General features: G+C 42.9%; 1 protein-coding gene across 2 annotated transcripts in view; it reads left to right on the top strand.

Moving 5' to 3' along the window:
• Nucleotides 1-12,984, top strand: part of mtss1la (MTSS I-BAR domain containing 2a) — a 33,502-nt gene extending 20,518 nt beyond the window's left edge. The window contains exons 4-15 of one of the 2 annotated variants that reach the window (XM_061721404.1): nt 2,398-2,482; nt 2,628-2,719; nt 2,805-2,879; nt 4,950-5,107; nt 5,228-5,335; nt 6,953-7,050; nt 8,536-8,668; nt 9,296-9,370; nt 9,635-9,790; nt 10,142-10,318; nt 10,465-10,630; nt 11,513-12,984. In XM_061721404.1, coding sequence (XP_061577388.1) covers nt 2,398-2,482; nt 2,628-2,719; nt 2,805-2,879; nt 4,950-5,107; nt 5,228-5,335; nt 6,953-7,050; nt 8,536-8,668; nt 9,296-9,370; nt 9,635-9,790; nt 10,142-10,318; nt 10,465-10,630; nt 11,513-12,321 — 2,132 coding nt within the window. In that variant the 3' untranslated portion in view covers nt 12,322-12,984. The remainder of the gene's footprint in view (nt 1-2,397; nt 2,483-2,627; nt 2,720-2,804; nt 2,880-4,949; nt 5,108-5,227; nt 5,336-6,952; nt 7,051-8,535; nt 8,669-9,295; nt 9,371-9,634; nt 9,791-10,141; nt 10,319-10,464; nt 10,631-11,512) is intronic. The other variant, XM_061721405.1, reaches the window with a different exon arrangement.
• The last annotated feature ends 1,747 nt before the right edge of the window (nt 12,985-14,731 follow it).

The following is a 14,731-nucleotide window of genomic DNA, read 5'->3' as shown; positions in this document are numbered from 1 at the left end:
AGGAAGGAAGGAAGGAAGGAAGGAAGGAAGGAAGGAAGGAAGGAAGGAAGGAAGGAAGGAAGGAAGGAAGGAAGGAAGGAAAGAAAGAAAGAAAGAAAGAAAGAAAGAAAGAAAGAAAGAAAGAAAGAAAGAAAGAAAGAAAGAAAGAAAGAAAGAAAGAAAGAAAGAAAGAAAGAAAGAAAGAAAGAATGATAAATTCCCATTGATGACGTTTAGTAGTATTTAGTATCTTTTAGAGCAGTGTTTTGGCTCCAGAGACTGAATTTGGTGATAGATTTATAGTTACAAAGGTGGAGTTGAATTGGTATTTTTTTTATCGTCATTTTTATCGTTATCGGGATAAATGGCAGAAATTATCGTGATACATTTTTTAGTCCATACCGCCCATCCCTACCTCCAAGACTCAACAGTGCCTAGCAGTTGAAGCTGTTGCTACAGTACAGTATGTTTTAGTCAAATTGTGATTGGGTGAAAGCCAGCTTGAGTCGGGAGGAGGGCGATCACAGACAAGACTTCTTTCCTTTTCACAGAGGACAGAGGAGAACTAATGAACCGACGATACTATTCTAACAGGACTATGAGTAACACCCACCTCTGAGACTGCCCTCAAGTGGCAGCGATACCCTTAAAGATGTAGGCATGCAATTGAGCGGACTGGAGTGAATCATTGTGTCCCTGCACATCCGCTGGAGGCCAGAGGCCAACACGGCTCTTGGACATGGCCAGGAAGCCTCTGAAGCTCCCCAGGATGTAGCTGTCAGCTGATCCCCTTTTGAGAAGGGAAGGAGGAGAGGAAGAGGCGGGTTGGGGAGCGGGAGGGAAATTGGCAGGTGTGGATAGGACGAGAGAACGAGGGCTCTCTCTCTCTCTCCAGCTGAGGGTGACATTGGCAAGGTCCATTAAAGAGATACAAATGCTCCCATTACTCCCTCCCTGTTTTCCTCCGGCTCTCTCCCCAGTCTTCCTCCTCCAGAACTCGACTCACAGCTGTGGACTCTTGTAATGCCTTTCTGAGGCACATGTGCTGCATGTATGTGTGTATTTCACAAGTTTTAAGACTTGCCATCTATTTATAGCACGAGCACGGCGCAAAGGTTCCACATGTTGCTTCAATCGCTTATGTGTAATGCCTGTATGTGATACAGCTGGCGTAACTTTCACCCTCAACTCTCCCCTCTTGCTCTGTCACACTGAAAAGCAGAATAGGCCTCCCCTCCTCCTCCTCCCAGCACATAAACACACTCAAGTTATTGTACATGTGTTGGCCGAAAAGGCCTCAGTGAGACGGAGTCCAGATCTGTTGCTGAAAGTCTTTGAACAAGAGTTAGTACGTGAAACAGCGTGATGTGATTTTAAACTGGAGCTGGTAACCTAGTTTCTTTATGTGACGTCTGGGAAGGAGAGCAGATCTCACCGGACAACAATCTGGAGCGACAATTTCGTTTCAGTCCTTCTGTAGTAGTCGTGTGTTTCTGTCTGTCTCGTACCGAGCATTCGTTTTTAGCCGTCCCGCCTGTTTTTGTGGTGAAGGTCAAAGCCAGTCTCTCTCTTCTCTGCCTGCTCTGCATGAATGGTGTTTAGGAAACAGAAAGAACAGGAAAGGCAGAGCAGACAGGGAAGAATAGAGGGATATCCCTTTACAGGGTTCCCTCCTTTTTCCTCCAGGACACAAGGGGTGAAAACATCGGAAAGGGTGGGTGGCTGGGGCTGGTAAATCACAACACCTGTCCACTCGCCAGCCCCTGCACACACTCGCCAAAAGTCATTCATGAAAACTTATACGATGGAGCGCGCCTCCCCCTCCAAGACCTGTTGTGTCCGTGTGTGTGCGCGTACATGTGTTTACGGTGGGAGACATTCAGATTAGCCGTATGTGGCCCAGATTACAGCCGGATCAGCACTGCCCACATACTACGGTGGCCCGTGGACCGTGCACTGGTGAGACGGTGGCCCAGCCACAGCTTTAGGAGCTTAAGACCCAATTTAATTACACTTCTCTAGGAAAAGTATCATTTCACACAAGCTGTTATTTACAATACGGTGACAGTCGTGCATGCAATCTTCTGTCGAAAATGCTTATTTTGTTAAGAAGGAAAGCGAGAAAATAAGGCTGTAGCCTTCAGGCTCTGCGCATCATTTGCTTTACCACGAACAATTGTGACATTATCATGCTGGAGTTTGCAGTAAGCATGTGCCCACCTCGTGGTTACAGCTGGAAATACTTCTCTGGATGAGACATTCAATCCTTGTCGACCTTTTGAGGAGAAAAAGATAAAAAAGTGCACTGATGCGTGGCGTACCCCTGTAGGGAAAGAAAATCTATGCTGATGTGCATACCTGATTTCTGATGACATTTTATTTATGTATGTTTTTTCTTCATCATTTTGTCTCATCAAGGTGCTACCAGGGACATTGGCTCCGCCCTGACAAGGATGTGCATGCGACACCGCAGCATAGAAACAAAATTACGCCACTTCACCAAGTAAGAGACACTTTTTTTTTTGCCCAGGCTGCATCTCTTTCCCACTGACCTTTTCTTTTCTGCAAATATTTTCATTCCATTTAAATAAAGTCATTTGTTGTACCTTTCATCCTCTGCCCTTCTGATTGTGTGTCCGTTGCTGCAGCATCCTGATGGAAGGCCTGGTTACACCACTCCAAGACAGGATGGAGGAGTGGAAGAAGACAGCTTATCAGCTGGACAAAGACCATGCCAAAGGTGAACAACCAGAAGAACGAAGGAATCTGTCAGCAATGCGTGTTGTAAATTTATACACCGTTTTTCTTTCAACTCCTCTTCACAGAGTACAAGAGATCTCGCCAGGAAATCAAAAGGAAGTCGCTGGATACCATAAAACTCCAGAAGAAAGCGAGAAAAGGTGAGGACCATTTTTCAAGGCACGTCAGAAAACTAATGACATGTTAGTGCTGTCGTTGAGGTCTGCATGTAAACCGTCCTCCGTCAGTGTCCAACAGTGAAGCAGCGCCATCTAGAGTGTACAAGGAGAACTGGTAACTCAGTCAAATCAAAGCGTGTCAGGTTTCAGCAGCTCCTTTCCAGCTTTCCTGGTGATTTATTTTTCTGAATCAGAGAAATTAACTCCTTTCCTGGCTGTGCTTGTGTTAGCCCCCACTGCTGGTTGTTTTCCTCCAACACTTCCACGTCCCAGTGGTACGGGCTCGGATAAACATACAACGCGCTCTGGTTTGATATGCAGCTAACCGTGCCTGTTCTTCTGTTTCTCCAACCCGGTCTGTCACTGCTTCTGGCTTTTTGTACCCTGGCTATAGAGCTACTAGGTATGTCTGCTGTTCTTTGCCCTAAATCAGAGCATCACATGCCAGTTTCAAGCATCCAAACCACCTGTACGTCAACCTGCCAGTCAGACAGATCACTGTGCTGTCTTTGCATTTTTTAAGAAAAAAGGAAGATGAAATAGTTTGACAGATTTCAGGAGTATGCTTAATGAGCGTTGGAAGAGAAGATTTTTGCACAGTAGCTAAGGCCGGCTCTGTGCAAAAACCTAAATCCTACACCTAAAAGCAAATCACATATTAATATACTGTGTTGTTTCTTTGTTGTTTTTTTATCCACCAAAAATCTGTGTAAACACTAAAATCTCTTAACATTGATCTCTTGGTGAGATTGCAAACAATTATATTTTCCTGCTTAAGCCTCAGATGTGTCTACTGTGAATACTCTGATGAAAAAGCATGCTTAATACACATGAACGCAGGGAAATAAGACTTTTTCTCTAAGTAAAAGCAGGCACAACAGAAATGACAGCTCTTATCCAGTACAAATGACCTATTAAGTTATGACAGTGTGACTGCGAGCCGGCGGAGCAGCTAAGTACTAGGCTCACGCATCACTGAGTGACCTTAATAACTTTGCGTGTCCTACTGGATTGCCAAACAGTCGGGGGAAAAAAAACAACAAAAAAACCAACATGCAGCATATTTGTCTCACATACGTGACCTTCTTGTTACGGCCCCTTCCCTGCAGTCTGACAGGCCGCGTTCACATATAACCCTTCTCTTTCTCATTACCTTCTTACAGAGATAGAATATGACCATTTTTTTTACCAGTATCTGTCAGACGGTTATTCCTCCAATATTAGTTTCTTTGTCGTACGGTGACATTTACTTCAATTGCGATGGCTATAAGCTAAAACTTGAATTTAAAGTCCTCTGAACAGGCAAGCTGTCAGAGTCTTGTTCGATTTTTCATTTAATTAGCGCCGTACTAGAAGCAGGTGTACTGTAAATTGGAAATGTGTTGACACTGTTAATATAAGTCTGCAACATCCTGCTTTGAAAGGACAACTGGAGTGAGTCAGTGATTTCATTTTAAACGACTAAATACCGTAGGATCAGTACATCATCTTATTCCTATGATGAGTTTCTTACCTGAGACTCAACTAAAATAGACACAATATAAAGTTGTGTGTTTAAACATGACTGGCAGTGTGCATCTGTATAAATCATAAACTCCATGCAGGAATAAAACATTTCATTGTTTCTTTCATCTCATTCTTCTTTCATTGATTTGTTTATCATCTAAATGTTTGCTGTCTGGAATAACTGAACATTCTGTACCACTGTGTTTTTATTTTTCTAATCTTATCCATTTGAGGTCTGCACATCATCTTTGTTTGGTAACACACTCCTGCGTCCTCTCATTCCCACGTGCATGAACCATTAGAGTGCGCAGTTTGCCAGTGCATTGACCTACAGTACACAGAAGCTTATCAGTGTTTGTTCTAATCATCTCTCTTTTCTTTCTTTTTTTTACTCTCCCTGCCACGACGTGTCACTTCTGTAATTACTGGCCATCCTCCTCTTCAATTCTCCTCTTGTCCTCCTCCTCCTCTTATCTCTCTGCTCGCCTCTCCCCTGTCCTCGCCCACTCCCGCACGCCCCTGCGCCGGCGCTGTTGCCTCGCGCAGGCCGGGGAAACCTGCGCCCCCAGCTGGACAGTGCCATGCAGGACGTAAACGACTTGTACTTGCTAATGGAGGAGACGGAGAAGCAGGCGGTGCGGAGGGCGCTCCTGGAGGAGAGGGGACGTTACTGTACGTTTATCAACTTGCTGCAGCCTGTGGTGGTGAGCGACGTTCAGCCCCTTTAAATCTACAATTTGTACGATGTTAAGTATGTGTTTGAGCTTTTTGGCTCTTGCTGATGTTGTAGATGTTTAACTTGATCTGTCCTGCTCTCCCGACAGAACATAGAAATTGCCATGCTGGGAGAGATAACGCACTTACAAGCCATTGTTGATGACCTCACTGTGTTGACTGAAGACCCACACAAGCTGCCACCTGCAAGTGAGCAGGTAAGAGACCGTAAAGCTGCTAATTGTCATAATCCTGCGCAGGTTATGAGCACGCCATCAGATTTCGACAACCCCAATTCCAAAAAACAGTAGCACACTGAATAAAATGTATTTAGAAATAGGATGCTAGGATTTGCAAAACTCCTCTGCAAACATATTTTATTCTCAAAGACATGTCAGATGTCAAAAGTGAGACATTTTACCATTTTATGAAAACGTGTTAGCTTATTTTGATGCTCATTTAGGGCAGCAGCACTTCTGACAAAGACTGGAGGAGGAACATCTGGCAACTAGTCACGTTGCAAGGGTCTCTCAGAAGTTTAGATGAGCTTTCATAAATTGTGAAGCAATCAAGAAAATAAATGTGCAGTCTTTGAAAATTTCATCATCTACATCACATAATACCATCTGGAGAAATCGATATTTGTTGCCTATGATCTTCAAATGCTCAGGCATTAAAAACACATAACTGTGATGGAACTGATTGGACTCAGGGATATTTCCAAGAACACACTTTGCTGTGTCATCTGCAGTGCAGGTTAAAAGCTCTCTCATGCAAAGAAGAATCCATCTGTGAACATGACTCAGAACCTCCACGGGCCTCTGAGGGCCAAAGCTAATTTAAAATGGACTGAAGCCACATGGAAAACTAACGCGATGTCCTCTGGACTAAAGAGGAAAGGGACCATCTAGGTTCTTATCAGTGCTCGGTTAATAAGCCTGCATCTCTGATGGCATGGGGGTGCGAGAGCTCCTATTGAATGGGCAGCTGTCCCATTCTGGACCGGAAACAGCCATGCTTAAAGCGTTGTATGGGTTTAAGACAAAGTCTTTTTCAGGCAACATCTTGTACAGTCACTAAACTCCATGCTGCATCTATTCCAAAAGAAAGGTGTTGTAATACAAGATTCTGGGTGCTGAAGTGGCCTGACTGCTTTCATCATGACATGATAAAATCTGCAACGAAAAGCCCATGAATGCTGGTGTCTTGAATTCTTTATCAGAAAACAATGGGGCAAACATTCATGGGGTTTCCAGATGAATACGGACCGCTGCTAAAACAAGGAGGCTGCTACACAATGTACACTATGAAAACATCCCCCTGTTGCAGTATTGCTGATGTTTTGACACATGTTGCTTCTATCCATCTATCAAGTACACGCACTCATTCCTAATACTGTATACGGTCACAGGGATCTGCTGGAGCCTGTACCAGCTCTGGACAAGTCACCAGTCCAGCACAGGGCCACATACAGACAAACACTCATTACTGCCATCAAAATATGAGGAAAAAATACATAAATTGATTAAATGGAACCCAAATTCATGTTATTTTAGTAACAAAAACCACTGTTGTTCTTCCAGAACTTTAAAACTCCATCCAGCTGCTCTGCTAACGTAATAAATTTGTATCAATTTTACAATGAATTACAATCAAGCTTTTACAAATCCTCAAAATGCAGCATTTTCCCCAGCTCTGCTGCAATCTGCAGCGCACAGCACTCTCCCAGGAAGCCATCTTCTCCACTTCTTGGTTCCCTGTGAAACATTAAAGCGGCGTTTGCAACGTCTATTGTTGTCGCCGTGTTGTCACCTCGCTGTGATGTATTGCCGCAGGTGATCCGGGACCTGAAAGGCTCTGACTATAGCTGGTCCTACCAGACCCCTCCATCCTCCCCCAGCAGCACCAGCTCCAGGAAGAGCAGCATGTGCAGGTATATGCTGTAAGCACACACACACACACACACACACACACACACACACACACACACACACACACACACACACACACACACACGCACACACACTAGCATTTTTGAATTTGCTGCACAAGGTTATCTGTTCACGCTGTAAAAAATCCTTCAGGCATTACTAAAAATAGATCAAAAAGAAACTTTTTTTTCCAAAAAATTTTAGGCATGCTATGTCTGTGCTATTCAAGGTTGTGTTTTCTATGTGCTGTCGATGATGGATTGATGGCGCCAGATTCGCTTCTAACCTGCCCATTTACAACCATCTTTTTACCCCGTTAAAGAGAAAATAAAACTTGCAAAGACACACATCAGTGTAACGCGATGACTTCCTGACCATCAGCGAAAGTTGACATGCGGTAAACTCCCTTTGGTTTCATCTCAGCTCCTCAGCTCTCGCTCCTGGCAGATTTGTCGTTCTCAAGCTTCTTACAGCCAGATTACACCCAAAGCTGTCAAACATCACAGCCTGAAAAACCAAAATCCACAAACTCGAAAGGCAAGCGATAGTTCAACAGTTTATTTATAAATGCGTGATTCTAGGTCAACAGAAAAGTCTGTCTTGCAAAGTAATTCACTTTTCACGTTTAGTTGAAGGGGTGTCATCTTGTTTCGACTTTATAATTCCTGCCAGAACCTCCTTGATATCTGCACTGATTAACAGCATTTCTTGTTCTAAGTACTATCTTAAGATTCCAACTACTGACAAAAAGTGTTAAATGAGATTAGTCAATAAAAGTTGACACCATCAAAAAGCCTTAAAAAAACAACCTTTTAATTGAATTATAGCAGTAAAACTGCTATATAATTGAATTAAGAAGTGCTGAATAGACGAAGGTGCGATAATGTTTAAAGATAAAGACAAACACGCCTCTTTATCAAAGACAAAAAAAAAAAGAAGAAAAACTTTAAGATGGAGTCTGGTTTTTAGTGATTAAAGATTACTCAATTTGCTATAATTAATTTGGCATTCCTCTTTAAGCCTCCTCCTTGAGAATGAAGATTAATGAGAAACGATAACTGCAGATCCAGTGGGAGAAAGGGGAGAAGAGGGGGGGTTAGAAAGAGCAGGTTTCACACTTCAAATACGTGTGGATGACAAAAGGGAAGCAGCAGTGAGCGGGACTAACAAAGCAGGAGACAAAAAGCGGAAAAAAGGCAGCTCTTAGTCATCAGAGGGAAAGAAAAATCAAATCGGGGATAATGTTTTAATGCTCTTTAATGTACCAAAATTAGAAGAATGGCCCCATTTAAGACGGCCTTCATGCTTAAAGCTTTTTAGATCAATTTTTCATTTGGCCTTTTCTGTTCTTACCACGGCTTAAACACAAATCCTTCCTCTCCAAAAAGACTATTTTCAGAATAGCACAAGGGGATAAAAAAGCAACGATATTGACACTGTTGAATATGTATTCTCAATTTTCTACTGTTGTGATATCCTGCCAACAGTCTGCTCCAGATGCCCTCAGCAGGAGTCCACCGGCTCAGCAGCGTCTCCTCCCACGACTCAGGCTTTGTCTCCCAGGATGCTAACACCCATTCTAAGCCTCCGTCACCCATGCCGTCTGATATCGCCAGCCAGGTAGCGGCATCAGCTGTGATACTAAACGTTCTTCTTTTATCTGAGGAAGATAGCGAGACAGGGAATTTTACACAGCAGCAAAACCAGGAGCAGAGCAGTTTTTCTGTCCCCAGAGACTCTTCAGGCAGCAGTGCTGAAGGGCAGGAGAACACAGCAACAACTTTCTTGTATGAGTACATGTACAATAATTTGCTGTTTTTTTTTAACAAGAATGATTTTACATCTGTAGTCTCCAATCTGCTTTTTTTAACGTTTGCATTTCAGACACAAATCCCAAGCCTCAGTGAGAGCTTGATAGTCAAGCGGAGCTTTTCCTTTTAACTCTAATGGAACCTTATCATTTGCAAATGTTGAATTTGTATCCCACTAGGCTGATAGAGTTATTCAGACTCATGGTCTGGACTGATTCCAGTGTGTAGATCACACTCAGCTTCACACCAGCTGATGCAATGTTTCTCTCCCGAACGAATGATCTCATAGACTGCTTCATTTTTGATCTAGGCTTCAGCCTATAGATCCCATAAGAGAGAAAAGCGATCCCTCTTCCTATGCATCTGTCACACCTACTCCCCTCTCCCTATTTCCTCTGGAACATCACTGTTCTTTCCTCCATCTTCCATTTCCCAGAAATCAACAAGCTCAGCCTCCTCTGAGGCTTCAGAAACCTGCCAGTCTGTCAGCGAGTGCAGCTCCCCCACAGCGGTTAGTACTGCATGCATTCCTCACCGGTCTACTTGGCTTGCCGGACACACACTCTCAGACATACGCTCACGCTGACGTGCAGAGCATTTCCCTCCTTTATTTTGTTTTTGTTTTTTGTTTTCTTTTGTTCTATAGCTTTTTTTTTTTTTTTTTTTTTTTTTTAAAAGAGCCGGCAGGCTCCTTGTGAAAGCTGCCGTGCAGTTTGACGTGAAGTATTCATGGATGTTGGGCTCTCTGACTCAGACTTGTCTGTCCATTCCGCAGTTTGGCTCATGCTCATCCTTCGGTACCTTCCGCCCTGCTTTCTCTCACACTGGCTCCATCAGGCCTCTATCTGTCATACTTCCTGCGTCCCCCACATTTAACCACTCCCCTGGATCCAACACACCCTCACCCACATCAAAGGTTCCTAGCTGGAAGGTTTGTTTTATTTGCATTTTTTTTTTTTTTTTGCAGTTTTAAGTTCTCTCTTTTTAAAACTTTGTTGCTTTCTTTGCTTTTTGTGTTTTATTGCTGCCATGAACACTCTTTTGTAGAGCTTAACCTCACAATCACCATTTTCTGTTGCTCATCAAGCTCAGGCTTTCCTTTCAAAGGTTGCACTAAACTGAGGTTTGAACCTGTCATTGCCCATTCTGGCCTGCACGCATCTGCACATATGTGGAGCCAGTTCATGAGCCAAACTGACAGCCTCAGCGTTTGACTGAGAGTATATAACTGTTGGATGGCAGACTTTTAAAGATAGTCTGATTATTCCATCTGCTGCCGCAGGACTGGGCCAAGCCGAGCTCCTGTGAGCCGTCATTGGCCAGCACTCTGCAGCGCAGGAGGGAGTCTGTGGAGAAGATGAGAGAAATGGAGGTTCCGCCCAGTCCGCAGGGATACTCTGGGATGCAACCAGATGATCCGCACAGAGCGAGAAGTGGTCCAGGAATTCTTACCGCCAAGGTTAGAAATCCTCTGGGAGTGAAAAATGGAAATGTCAGTAAATTCATTTATTTGCCATGCGGATGTGGTGTGGTGAATTGCAATGCAAATGTGTGCTAATCGGTATATTTCTCCTACCTGTTTGTGTTTGTGGGGGTGCGCTCCAGCATGGAGAGCCCCTATCTCCAGCAGCCAGTACTCTAGCTATGGTTCTGACGAGAGGCTTGAGCATGGAGCAGCAGAAGAGCAGCAGAGACTCTCTGCAGTACTCCAGCGGCTACAGCACCCAGACAAACACTCCCTCTTGCTCCGAGGACACCATTCCTTCACAAGGTAACACTCAACCTGAACAGTCCAACCCACATCATCCAAGCATATGGTTTAGGAATGACCCTGCTTAGGGCTGGGCGATATGGACCAAAAGTCATATCTCAATATTTTCTAGCTAAATGGCGATACTCGATATATATTGATATTTTTTCTGTGACATAATTGGGGTTTCCCCCAAAGCATTATAGCATAGCATCTCTGTTAGCTTCATTTTTTTTCTGAGGCAAACCCTTAAAAAAACAGTCAGTTTTAATACAAAGCCTCGTGCCAAATGTCACACAGGTACGTTTTTTAACAGAGGTCTGCACAATATCAAAATGTATAAAACAAATGAAATAAAAATAAACTGCCTGCATATATAGAATAAAAATGCTTCTTGAATAAAATAAAACAAATATCCCTTTCCTGCATAACAATTAAATTAAAATACACTGTGCAATTAATACAATTCAGACAGTAACAGGCAGACTTTTCCACTGAGGTTGACAGTTGTGCAAATAACAAAACATTTGTGCAAATCTCAAATAAAACATTCAAGTCAATTTGTCACAAAATAAGCTATATCAAAATAATAAAAAAAAAAATGTAAAAAAAAAAAAAAATCGATATAAACGATATTGTCTCGTACCATATCGTGTTTGAAAATATATCGATATATATTAAAATCTCGATATATCGCCCAGCCCTAACCCTGCTGCATGTCTGTTCCACTTTCATCAGGAATCAACAGTTATGGGCTTTGAAAAGTATAGCACTGATTATCATAATTGCCATTGTTACTACTTTGCATTACTGTGTAGTAAATGAGTTGCAAATTAAAACAACATTAACATTAAGTGTACAAAAAAAAGAGGAAAAACTGATGTGACTCATTGCCACTTCTAGGTTCTGATTATGAGTGCTACTCTCTCAACGGAGATGTGGACAGTGAAGGGCAGGCAGACTTTGACAAGTCTTCCACCATCCCACGCCACAGTAACATCGCTCAGAGCTACCGCCGCATGATCCAGACGAAGAGGCCTGCCAGCACAGCAGGTCTGCCTGCTGGTAAGAGCCTGCAGGGAACTCCCAACGGAGCTGGGGGAACCCACGCTGGAGCCATTTCCTCAGGGACAGCCACTATTCGCCGGACGCCATCCTCTAAAACAGGTGTGAGACGCACACCGTCCATATCTGGGCCCATACCCATCCGGCCCCCGATCGTGCCAGTTAAAACCCCCACAGTGCCAGACTCGCCGGGGTGCGCTAGCCCGTCTCAGTATCATAAGGGCAGCGAGGAATTTCTCTACGGTGATAACCCGTCTATTAGTGACTACACAAGAGCTTCTCCAAAGCGGATGAGCCTCCCAGATGCAGCCTGGGGCTGCGGAAGAGGAGGAGGCGTGGACAGGACTGTTTATGCCCAGCAAGCCCCTGGCACAGCTGCCCACAGTGCAGAGGAGGACCCTCTCCTCGCTGCCAACCGTCACAGCCTGGTGGAAAAGATAGGAGAGCTGGCAGCCAGCGCCCACGCCCTGGGCGAGGGTCAGTTTCCCTTTCCCAGCTCTCTATCAGAGGATCCAGCTCATTGTGCGCCGCGGGAGCCATCCACCGCTGCCCAGGAGGATGTGGATATGCTGGTGTCCATACGCCGGGGAGTGAAGCTGCGCAAAACACTAACCGATGACAGGTCAGCTCCCAGGATCCTGCGGTAGTTGAAGGACAGGACAGGCTGTGAGGAAGCAGCTTAAATGGTTCCAATTTACAAACTGAAGGTTCCTGAAATGCAAGAGCACTCACTTGAAACATGAGCTAAGGCACAAGTAACAAAGAGATGTAAAGTCGTCAATGAAGGCCAGTCTGGTTATAAATGACTGAAAAAGTCATTTAAAGTCATGTATTTCTTGCATATGTACAAAAGTAATCAATATGTTCTTTTTTTTCATTCTTTTGTTTTGTTTTCATTTGATTTTGTTCTGCTTTCTTTTGTTCTGTTGGCTTTGTGGCTGTGCAGCTCAGCTCCCTGTGTGACCGGTTATTTCAGCCCAGTTTGTCCCTGTGGACCCAGTGATCATCACGTCTCTCCACTGGGAGTCAAATGCTCTGTGTCCCTGTTCTTGCTCTTATGATAATTATGATATTGTGCATTTCTCAATTAACAGCCACTTCTAAGAGAAAATGAAGGGTGCACTGGTGTGCCAGCCTGTCTGTATGTTTTTCCCTCGTTACTGTTCAAAGTACTGTGTTACCGTTTTGTTTCTTAAGCTGGACAGCAGCTGTGTAATTTCATGTAAAAATAGAAGCAATATGGCAGTGTTTATATTGCTGTACTGTACTGTCAATATATTCTGCAATTAAACTGGCTTTTTACTGTAAAATGACCTGATTTGTGTCATTAAATCCATTAATCCTGCTATTGAAATAGAAAATTGGGACTGCATCAAATTTTAAATTACATTTGTTTAAGGTTGGAGACATGTAAAGCAGCTATTACTGTGTATAAACATGAATTCATTCCTATATATTGCTAAAATGCGAAATGGCTTTGACTATTTTTCAAGTTGTTTCTTTCTTCCAGTTCTTTAACTTTAAAAAAAATGAAATCTAATTAAAATAAATTAACATGGGAGAGGATGTATTTATCCAACTGTAAAATTTTCCATTGTGGTTAATCCATTAGTGTTTTAAAATGTACCCAGTAAAGTGATAAATCCAGATTTTTTTTTTTGGTTAAGCTGCAGAAGCGTTTACATCCCTGTAGTTCTCTGACTCGACAGAAGGGGGCGCTGGATACTCTGCAACGTGATTGACGTTAAAATGAACGCGTTTGGAGGATTCCTGCAAGTGGAAAACAACAGCAGCATAAAACTCAATTGTGCGGAATTCAGCAGCAACTGTGCGACCAAAGGTATACTTGTGACACACTTAGGGCATTTTAATCAAAATGACGTGACAATAGGTGCTGTTTAACTTTGCGGTAACAATTTTCCCCAGCTAAATGTAGACCAGGTACAACTATATATCCACGTTCCCCTGTACATTAGCGGTATATTGGTCCTGGCGATAAACTGACTGCATTAAGCCTATTAACTAGGCAGTAGTGATGATGAATTCCAGCCAACTTTGCACACAGTCCATTTAGGCTTTTATTAAGAGATATTTAACAAGGTTCTCGGGCAGAAAAAAAAGCAAAAAAAAAAAAAAAAAGCAAAAAAGTAAAGTTTGGGAAAGTAGCCTACGTTTTTGAGTTCACCTACTGTTTAATCAACGATAATGACATGTAAAGATAGGTGGAGGTCTCAATAGCGCCGGTGAATGAAGATGCATCTCGAACTTGTGGTTTAGGACCGGTGGTTTTTACCTGTACTCCCATTTGGGAGTCATTTACAAGATGCTGCAAGACGAGCTGCAGGAATAATCAATCTGCTCTCCTCTGGATGCTTTAAGTATTTTTTTAAATTCTCCCTCGATGGTGTCATAATCCCATTGGCCCCATGAATAGCACATTATTGGATTTACATCCTAAATTTGTTGCTTTGAACTGTTTGTGTAATGGAAACCTACCTAATGGCTTGGTCTTCGTGGGATAATCAAGTCAGAATAAGAGCTAAAGAACTTTATTATGCATGTAGGGCTATGCCTTGCTGTCTCAACTGTGTTTCAAAGAGATCATCAACACTTCCTTTCCACAAAGATGATTGAGAATCTTGAGATGTGCTTACTTTCTTTTATTTTATTTCATAATGGCTATTATTATTGTCTTTTGATAGGTGGAGAAGCTTTTTAATTTGAGGTTGTTTGAGGAAAGAAAAAAGATAGTTTTCTGATGTATATCTGATTTGTTCATGCGTTAATCATCAGAATCAACCTCCAGACTTCACTGATCAGTGTGTAGATTTGTTAAAAGCTTTCCTCATGCAAGATGTACTCCTCAAGTGCAGTTTCTGTTGAAACAACAGGCCATGCATTAATCATGAAAAGGTTTTTCCCTTCTCTTTCAACAAACCTGCTGTTGTTCAAACTTGTCGAACTGTCCGATGAAGAAATGCCTGCAAAAAAACTAAAATGTCAGTTAAAAGGTTAACGAGACGCTTGGTGATGAGAGTGTGTGTTTGTGTTTTTCTG

Source organism: Cololabis saira, chromosome 5 (genome assembly GCF_033807715.1).
Source record: "Cololabis saira isolate AMF1-May2022 chromosome 5, fColSai1.1, whole genome shotgun sequence".
NCBI lineage: Eukaryota > Metazoa > Chordata > Actinopteri > Beloniformes > Belonidae > Cololabis > Cololabis saira.
The sequence above is the reverse complement of the archived record's forward strand: the minus strand, read 5'-3'. Positions and strand labels throughout refer to the sequence as shown.